The sequence below is a fragment of the Mustela nigripes genome, chromosome 2, assembly GCF_022355385.1.
Source record: "Mustela nigripes isolate SB6536 chromosome 2, MUSNIG.SB6536, whole genome shotgun sequence".
NCBI lineage: Eukaryota > Metazoa > Chordata > Mammalia > Carnivora > Mustelidae > Mustela > Mustela nigripes.
In genome coordinates, this window is record NC_081558.1 from 19,932,510 (window position 1) to 19,941,976 (window position 9,467).

General features: G+C 58.2%; 1 protein-coding gene across 1 annotated transcript; it reads right to left on the reverse strand.

Moving 5' to 3' along the window:
• Window positions 1-3,839: 3,839 nt before the first annotated feature.
• On the reverse strand, window positions 3,840-9,028 carry CISH (cytokine inducible SH2 containing protein). Its single transcript, XM_059389818.1, has 3 exons — window positions 8,853-9,028; window positions 5,628-5,848; window positions 3,840-5,413 (listed from the first exon to the last, which is right to left on the reverse strand). The coding sequence occupies exons 1-3, from the start codon at window positions 8,870-8,872 to the stop codon at window positions 4,881-4,883; spliced, it is 774 nt and encodes a 257-aa protein (XP_059245801.1). The 5' UTR covers window positions 8,873-9,028; the 3' UTR covers window positions 3,840-4,880.
• Between the last annotated feature and the right edge of the window lie 439 nt (window positions 9,029-9,467).

The following is a 9,467-nucleotide window of genomic DNA, read 5'->3' on the forward strand; positions in this document are numbered from 1 at the left end:
AATGACAGCCACAGCAGCTCCCCTCCGCATCACCTCACAAATCCTCCAGTGCTCCCCGTGTCTTCTCTGAGGCAGGCGCTGTCACTTTCCTCACTCCACAGCCAGGAATTTTCTCGGGGTCAGTGAGGTTGAGGGAGACTCCCCAGAACCAAGAACCAAGTTCATGGCACACAATCCAAATGGGGTGGCAGTGTTGGGGGGCGGCGGTAGTGGGATAAAGCCAGGGAGTTGGGTCCTATTGGCCAGGATTAAACCTCTTGTCCTTGAGTCTCAGATGTGGGAGGCTCAGCCTGCTGCCCAGGGGTGACCACTGCCATGAGCTCTCGGGCAGTGGGTCGCACGGCCTGCCGAAGGTGGGGAGCAAAGCCCACACCGTGCAGTTGGGGCAGCGAGGGCTCACTCACCACGAGAGGTTGTTGAGTTGCTGGCAAAGCCTGAACCTGCTTTATTTTTAAAACTTGTCTAGCAGGTTGGTGTGAAGGGACTGCCCAGGCCTGCACAGGCTTCATGTCTCCTGAGGAAGACGGCCTTTGTGAAGTCTCCAGAAGCCTCCTGCTTTCTTGATCAGGACTTATTTCAAGGGCCCGCCCTTGCCTGTCCCTGTGGGCTGCTGTGCACGCTGGGAGCATTCCCATCTGAGAGCATGAGCTGCCCAGGTCTGCCCCAGCCGGATCCAGACTTGTGTTCTGGCTGGGCCCAGCGAGATTTGCTCAGCAGGCCGGTTAAAAGCTGAGGCCAGGTATATGGGTACTGATGACCTGGGGGTGTTAGCCTGGTGATCATGGGAGGAACATTCCAGCAAGACCTCTTTGACGAGAATAATCTGGTTGGCCTGGTGTTATCTCTGTTCCAAAGTCATTCCAAAAAGCTATTGTGAGTCTAAGGAGGGATACCACATGGGATCATTCTCCCCTTGGCCTGGTGGAATCTTCGAGGGCCAAGCCTCCAGCCCCCTGGCCTGCTGCCTCCTCCAGGAAGTGCCCCTAGCCCCCACCCCCTTTTCTGTGTCCCCTCTGCATCCTGTGGGTGCCAAGGCTCTAGGGTGCCAGCTCTGGGGAGGCAGAGCAGAGCAGTGGTTATACCAACAAGGTCTCCTCGAGAAGGATCTGAAGCCTGACTCTGACGCTCGCAAGATATGTGTCCCTGAAAAAACCCTCTTCAGCTATAAATGGGGAGAACCTCTGCTGGTATTCGAGGCTGCAGGGAGAACTCCTGGGGCACAGACTCTGCCAAGGGTCCCCAGGTTGCCCTCCTCGCCTCCTCCTGCTCCCCACTGCCACCTCCCCTGCCATGCCCTACACCCCTCAACCTCCTCTCCAGCTTCCTGTCCCCATCTGGCTGTTGGGCTCACTCCTGAGAAATGACATGACATCATAGCATTTCCCTGCTAAACCGGAAGGAGGCCCTCTGCCACCCCAGGATGCAATTCACACGCTCCCTCCGCTCCAGGGCAGCCATTCTGGACTTGTTGCTCCTCATCACAGCAGGTTTGTTCCTGGGCCCCCGGCACTGGCAGCTCCTTCTCCCTGGATGTCCTTTGCCTACGTTGTCTGCATAGCCAGCTCCTGCTCAAGTGTCAAGGCTCTGAGTCCCTGGAGCTCCCCTGATCCCCAATCTGCAGCAGGGTCCCCACACCCAAAGCCAGTCTCTGCCCTGCTCCCCTGTCTTGCCTTCTTTACACTCTTCAAACTTGTCCCCAGTGCCCACTTGTTTATTGTCTCTCACTCACCAGCCCAGGAGTCCCACGATGATGGGACTTGTTCCCTGCTATGTTCCCAGGGCCCAGATGGAGTCTGGCCTAGCAGGTCTTAAGACACGGCAGGACTTAACCGATGGCTCCTTCACTTGTCCCCGGCTGGTGCTGGCAGGGCATGGCCCCTTTTCTAGCCCAGAGTCCCCCAGCAGTGACTGCGCCCACGAGACGATTTTTAGCCTCTGTTAGGCTGGGTCTGACTTGGGTTTGGGCCCAATGACATGCCTTCTATCGTCTCAACTCTAGGCAGGCATCACTCCCTCCCCTGATAGGGAAACATGAAAAGACTGAGGCAGAAAAATGCAGGTGAATGAAGTAGCTGGCGGCCCTCCACCACCAGGAGCTGGAGCCTGGCTTATACCGAGGTGAAGGGGGATGGACAGGACACTGTTGACTAGACCAACGTCGGGCCCAGATGCCTTAGCACACAAGGACACAGGAGGATAACACCAGTATCTAAGATCAACTTGCCTGAAGGCTGCCAACCCCAGCTGCCCATTCTTGCTGGCTCATGTAGCAGCCCCCGGGGGCAGGGGGTCATTACCCTTGAGGTAAGCTCCGCTCTGTGCCTCACCTCCCAGCCAGGGCCTTGCCCCCTCTGGGCCAGTTTTCTCATCCGTGGAGTATGGGTCTATTCAGACCTATTCCCACGGTGCAAAGGCCTCGTCCATTGCCAGCACCTGGAGTGCCCCCTGAGACACCTCCCCTGCTGCAGACAATATGGAGTCTGTGGGCCTCCTCCTGCTATAGCAGCTTTCTGTCCAGACCATGACGTGAAGCGGGGAACACCCTGCCTTTGACTCCTCTGTGTCCACTACTCACCCATTGGGTAGGTAACTCAGACCTGGGAGTGGGGCTGAGATCCAGGCTGGAGCAATGAGGAACAGCAGATGTCCCTGGCAGGGTCACGGTGACCTGGAGGAGGCGTGCTGTCGGGCCCTGCCGCCAACAATAGAGAGGGTGCCAGGCTGGGCACTGGGGCTCGGGCACTAGTCCCAGGGAGTCGGCCTTCACTCACCTCTCATTCACTCCTGTCCAGTATCAGCTCTATTCTTTGCTAGAATCATCTCCATGCCCACACGTTTCTGTGCCTCCATAGTTCTGGCTTTTAGCCCTTCCTGCTTCCACCTCGCCATGAGTATAGCACTCCTGATACCCTTCTGCTCTCAATCTGCCAGCATTGGTCTCTTCTAATCATCTAAGTCCCAAGAAAACAGGAAGGTTAGAACAATTTCTAAAATGAGGGCCAGGAGGCTATAAATGAGTTTCAGAGCAGCTTTCCTAGGGGTTGTTCAAGTGGAAGTGCAGAAAATTTCAGGACACAGTGGAATTTCAGGTACAGAAGCTTTACAAAGTCAGGCCATTGGGTGATGGAGAGTGTTTTCATTTTAATTGCTCTCCCATCTACTTCTGGGGTATAGGGCCCTGAGAGGAGAGGGGTGCCTCTAACCCCAACTAGCCTGTGTCACAGCCCTTCCAGGTCAGACCTTCCACAGCGGCTCAGGCCAGACCCTGCTGGCTTATTGGCCACTATCCCCAGCTCCCCTGTTCTGCCACACTGCACAGAATGACCCTTCCCCATGCCTCCTTGTGGTCCGGGAATAGGAGATTCCCAGTCATGACCTGGTGCTTCTGCACTCCCTGTACCTCCTCCCTGAAATGACTGGCTCTGAATTTGCTGTTGGCCTCATCTCTAAAGACACAGCCCCTAGGAGTGGGTGCCCCTGTAGCACCCATCCCCCAGCATCCTCCACGTTCGGTCTTCAATTGACATCTGTTTACACCTCTCAGGTCTGGTGCCCTTCTGCCACTGCCCCCCCGCTGGCAGCAGCCTGGTCAGTGACCCTGCAGGCAGTCCAGCTGGCCTTCAACCTCCTGCTTCCCATCCTCCAAGGGGAGCAACAAGTAGTGAGAGAGAAAGGCTGCTCCCTGTTCCCCTCTACCCTTTACGGGGTTCCCTAGCAGGACTGCTTAGCTACACAAGGTTGCTGGGCCCCAGCTGATCCAGATGTAAAGTGGCAAATAATAATATCATCAAAGGGGACAAACTGTATAAGAACTCAAAAGAGGACCCATGCAGGGCTCCTTAAATGAAAAGTACAATTTTATTGTCAATACAGAAAAATCAGTAGAAGAAAAAAGACTACCAAACTGGGTTCTGCTTGTTATAATAATTATTTGATAAAGTCTTTATCAGATATGTAGGCCTTTCCCTCTCACGTGCAGGTGCCTTCCCAGGCAGGAAGTGGGCCCAGCAGACCTGGGGCGACCTGCGCGCTCCCGCAGGTCCGTGGCCCAGCCAGACCAGCTCTGTGCAGGTAGGGCTCTGCCCTGCAGGGGTGGGGAGAGGTGGGCTCTGCTGGGCACTGACGCCCGGGCTCCTATTTTCTTGTCCATTTATCTACCCTTCCACAGCAGAAGGCGGGGGGCACATTCACAGGTGGGTGGGTCAGCGCCAGGATATCCAGAACTGCCTTGGGTCCAGCAACAGGTCTCAGGGTGAGGCTCTCCACAAGGAAGAACCAGAGAAGCTGGGGCAGAGCTGGGGTCTCGAGAGCACTTGGGGCTCAGGGCAGAGACGTGGGGTTGGCTCAGCTTGAGACCAACCCAAGGAGAATAAATAAATAAATACTGTATAACTTGGCAGTCCCCCAGTCTGGCCTATTCCCCCACTGGGGGGACCGTCACTGCCAACCTCAGTTCCTCTAGCCACCATCTGCCCTGAGACAGGGTGGCTGGAAGGAGGGGGCCCGCCCTACCCCTGTGGACTGAGAAACCAGGGCCGGCAAAGTCTACATAGTTCAGGAGGCCATAGCAGGCAAGTGGGGGCCTGGGCTCAGCCCACAGGATGAGACAGGTCCTGCCTGTCTCCCTCTCTTCTGACCCATGGCTCACTCCAGCCACATGGGGGCTGGGGTGGGGGCTGACTTCTAGGTTGTGAAACGCTTTTCCAGACATCCCCCACCCCTGTAGCCTTGTTCCTGCTGACTCTTCCTGGTCCAGTTGGTCAGGTGCTGCACACAGACACCGGGTGACCTGAGGAGGGATGACGGGAGCCCAAGTCCAGCTGGGGTTACCGTCCCCTCCAGGGTATGGCCGGATGAGGCCCGGCAGCCACACTGGCAGGTCAGAGCTGGAAGGGGTACTGCCGGAGGTAGTCGGCCATGCGCCGGGGCAGCGGCAGGCAGTCCACGTCAGCCACCAGGCGGTTGATGACAAGGCGGCACAGGTGCTGCAGGCTGCGGGCGCTGCTTCGGCGCACGAATGGCTGTACCAGCTTCAGGTGCACGGCCGTGACTGTGGGCACGGGCAGCGCTGGGTCACCAGGCACATCCTCCTTCGGGGTAGGCGGGGCCGGGGTGGGCGCAGGGTCGGGGCTGTCGCTCCGGGGGTCAGCTGCACAGGAGGCCACATAGTGCTGCACCAGGCTGACCACGTCGGGGAAGGCCAGGATGCGTGGCCTGGACAGGCAGTTGGAGTCCAGGCGGAAGCTGGAGTCGGCGTACTCGATGCGCACATTGGTGGGGCCTCGGGTGGTTTTGACCGACAGGGTGAAGAGGTAGCTGGGGTGGGTGCTGTCGCGGACAAGGAATGTGCCTTCTGGCATCTTCTGCAGGTGTTGCCGGGCCTCGCTGGCCGTAATGGAACCCCAGTACCAGCCTAGGCAAGTGGAGAGGGGGCAGAGAGCCTGGTCACAGAGGCATTCAGCTGGGGGCGCAAAGCAGGGGAGGACTCCGCCTCCCCCATTATGCTTCCATGGGGAACACTGCCCCTTACCCATCAGACTCTCCAGGGCAGGGAGACTCAACAGATAGAGCTAAGCTTTCCCCACTGGACTTCCCAGAACAAGGCCTGCTTCTTTCCTCGAACTCACCGGATTCCCGGAGGTAAGAGAAGGTCTTGGCTATGCACAGCAGGTCCTCCTCTGGGTCCAGCACCTTGGGCTCACTCTCCGGCTGGGCTGGGGTCTCCTCTGCCACTTCCTCCAGAAAGGCCCCAGCAGGCAAAGGCTGCATAGCTGGTTCGGGCAGCTCCAGGGATTGGGCCCACAGGGGCCGCTGCCCGATCCGCTCCACAGCCAGCAAAGAACAAGGCCTAGAAAAGAGGGGATTGGCAGTGAGTGGAGGCCCTGTGCTCACCCTGCTTCCAGAGATCCTTTGCGCCCAGGGCCGGCTACATGACTTCTGGCCCGTCCATCTCGGTTCCCCACTCTGCCCACTCATGGGCTCAATGATGTCAGCACACCGCCTCCCAGCTGTCAGCACAAAAGCCTCCTTGATGGCTTCCCCCCACATGGAGATTCATTTTTGAAAGAGCCTCCTCTGCCTTCTTGCATTTATTGAACAGTAATTGAACTCTCTATTGTGCACCAACCCAAAACACAGATCAGTCCTTAGAGGCATTTCTAGCTCAGAATGGGAAACTGGTGTCCCCGCCAGCAGTAGGATCCAGTGTAAAGAAGCCTCACATTGGTGCCCTGTGGGCTGAGGTGGGCTGATTACACAGCACTGGTCCTGCTTGAACCATGGCCTGAACCTTCGTGGGGTGCTCCAGAGGCCCCCAAATTATGGCAGGATGCCTGACAGGAGTACCTGTCGGGGAGAACTCAGTCCAAACTGGCCAGGGCTGAGAGGTGGGAACAATCTCCCCAAACAGGTCAGACTCCCATCCCATTTCTTCCTCCTCCCAGCTGAGGGTCTGGGATGGACACTGGCAAGTTCCACCTCCCACAAACATAAGCTCCCAAGACGGGGCAAGGTAGTCATTCCATGTTACAGATCCCACCCTGGCAAGCCAGCCCTACTAGGCTTTCTGATCTTATGCAAACCTTGCTATTCAGCTTCTCCACCCTCTAATGGGGGGTACTCCCAGACTAGATCCTGACGGGTTTGGCTATACCGTGTTCTCTGGTGACAAGAGTTGGGCTGCCGAGCCAGCCCCAATCTTAGCAGTGGCCTTTCTCTAGGGGAAGGCCACCCAGCATGGTTATCCTGGGGCTTCCTGGGAGTAAGGGGCATGGGCTCTGGCTCCCAATAAGAGACTGCTGGTCCTTCCTCACTCCTCAGGCCTCAGTCCTAGGTCTGGTCCCCTGCTGGGCCTCAGGACACCGAGATAACAAAACCATGGGCTTTGCCTTCAAGGAGAACTTATAACCCGAAGTCATAAAAGCAAAGCGTGTCATGGGGGAGTCAAGGTCTGCCTGTTCCTGAGCTGAGTCTGTCAGGCCAAAGGAAGGAGCGGAGGGAAGGTGCTCCATCCGGGCCGAGACAACAGTCTCGGCCTACCACAGTCTGCGTACTTACCCACACCCACTCTGGGTACCTTACGGGAGCTCTGGAATCCTACTAGGGGAGCCAGAGGCCAAGCTCCAAGGAACCAGCTGGAGGCCTGCCTGCTGGGTCCCCCAACTCAGCTCAGGCTAGCCACTCAGGCCAGAACCTCCAGTGGTGGCCCTGTCCTGACATTTTAGCAAGGCACTTGTGGGTGTGGGCACCTCTAGGGTCAACATGGTTTCTGGGTGTGTGAACAGCCCTATTGGTCTCCTGGTGAATGACAAGCTCCCGGTGAATGACTGTATCTGAAGAGGGGTGTGTCCACAGCTGTCATCGCCATAGCGGGGGCGACAGCGGGTGTGCTCTAGGTGTGGGTGGCCTGTACGTGTGTGTGCCTGTTGCGGAGCCCAGCCTGTGAGTCCTGAATGGGGACACATGCCAGTGGAGCATACTCAGCCCTGAGGGTGGGCGCCTCCAACAAAGCCAGCAGCCCAAACCTACCTGGGGAGGGCACCAGATGGACTGTGGCTGTATATATGGAGGTCTTAAAAATCTTGCTCCCTGGGGCACCTAGGTGGCTCAGTCATTAAGAGTCTGCCTTCAGCTCAGGTCATGATCCCAGGATCCCAGGGATACCACATTGGGTTCCCTGCTCAGTGAGAAGCCTGCTTCTCCCTCTCCCACCACCCCCGGCTTGTGTTCCCTCTCTTGCTGTCTCTCTGTGTCAAATAAATAAAATCTTAAAAAAAAAAAATCTTGGTCTCTGACACCAAACACCGGCCCTGTGGAGAATGTGGAATCCCAGAATTGGGGAGGGGTCCTGAGAACAAGGGTGTGGGGGTGTTCGGGAGTCTCAAAATTCAGAGGAGGGAGATGCGGGAGACCATCAGGGAGAAGTATACAGTAGTACAGTCTTCCTAGCTCCTCCTGCTTCCCTCCTTGGAAACAGGACTGCTCAGGGCAATGGGCACTTCAGCCTTGCCCCACCTTCCACCCACTGGGCCACCCCGTGCTCCCTGGGTGTGGACACTCAGTCATCTCTCCTTTCTCTCTCCCTGGAGCTTTCTGAGTTCCTGTCAGATCAGTCCCGAGAGCATCAGACCTATTGGTTGAAGGGGATGCTAAGGCGGAAGGAATGTATGGAAGAATGTTCAGCTGAGGCCAAGACTCTTCTTATCAGCCCCCACCCTACCCCAGTGTTTGGGGGAAAGTTGGAGAAGGGAGTCAGGAGCCAAGTGCTCACAATGGGATCCCAGACCGGGTTGAGAGGAGGGGTGACGCAACTGTGGGGGTACCACAGTTAAATCAGGCCAAACTCAGGCTCTTCCAAGAGCTGCTGGCCAGCAGGTGCTAACCTGGGGGGAGCCATGGATCTCAGGCTGGCTTCCCAAGAAAAGCCTAGTCGCTAGCCCATGGCAGAAGGGTGGATGATGGGACAGAGCGGGGCAGGGGCTAACCCAAGGTCACCGATAGGCCCTACGGCCTGCAGGCTAGGGTATAGAGCTATGGGCCCAGAAGGGGGTCTGGGCAGGTGAGCCACGTCTTAGAGGACACGCTTCCCTGGCGTTCAACCGCTCCAGCCAGAACCCAGGGTTAGGCTGCCCTGTGTTCCTCCCGTCGTCAGCCGACCCCCAGTTTCACTACCCACAGGGCGAGGAGAGGTAGTGGCGGTGTTGTCACCGCTCCCTGTCGTCACCCCGAGCTCCTTCCGCACTCAGTCATCTCCGGCCCGTCCAGCCTTTTTACTGGCCGGCAGCGAGCACGAGTCGGTACTATCCCGAAAGCCCCGCGCAGACGCCGGGCGCTGGGCGGCGAGCCGCACTTACCCCTGAACGCAGAGGACCATGTCCCGGCAGCGGCAACGGCAGTTCCGGAGCTGGGGCTCGGCCGGACTGCGGCGGCTGGAGCGAGCCAGTGGGCGCAGGGATCCCTCGCAGGGGAAGCTCCCTTGGCGCACAGGCTGCAGGCTGGGACTGAGCGGCGACGGCGCGGGCGCGCCGGGAGGGCGCGGGGGGCGGGCCGGGAGGGCGGGGCGGGGCGAGCCGCCTAATCTTTTGTCCTCTGTGTCCCAACCCTTCCCGGAAGCGACGTCTTCCTAGAACCGCCGGCTGTGCAGCGGGGCGGGGGAGGGGTGTGGGCGGGGGCGCCCGCTCCCCAGGGCGGTGCTGAGGGCAGCTAAAGGAAACACCTTTGACAGATTTCCAAGAACTTTCCAGGAAAATGGGGCGGGGTCCCGCTCGCCGACCAATCGCAGCTCAGGGGGCGGAGCCGAGTGCCCGGGGCGGGCCAATTGCAGCTTTGGGATAGGAGGCTGAGGAACCAGCCGGATTGAACGTGACCTAGAGAACAGTAGGGGAAGACCCGGTTGGCGAAAGCCAGGGAGGGGCAGGGGTTTCACCCACCGGAGCGCAGACTACTTTTGGGCATTCCGCTTCCTTGGA

What these genes read in the sequence shown, in the direction of transcription:
- CISH (XM_059389818.1), bottom strand. Translation starts at nt 8,872, where the DNA reads ATGGTCCTCTGCGTTCAGGG. An exon ending in ATGGTCCTCTGCGTTCAGGG is followed by an intron (nt 5,849 to 8,852) that starts GTAAGTGCGGCT and finishes CCTCTTTTCTAG; the next exon opens with GCCTTGTTCTTTGCTGGCTG. An exon ending in CTCTTACCTCCGGGAATCCG is followed by an intron (nt 5,414 to 5,627) that starts GTGAGTTCGAGG and finishes CCACTTGCCTAG; the next exon opens with GCTGGTACTGGGGTTCCATT.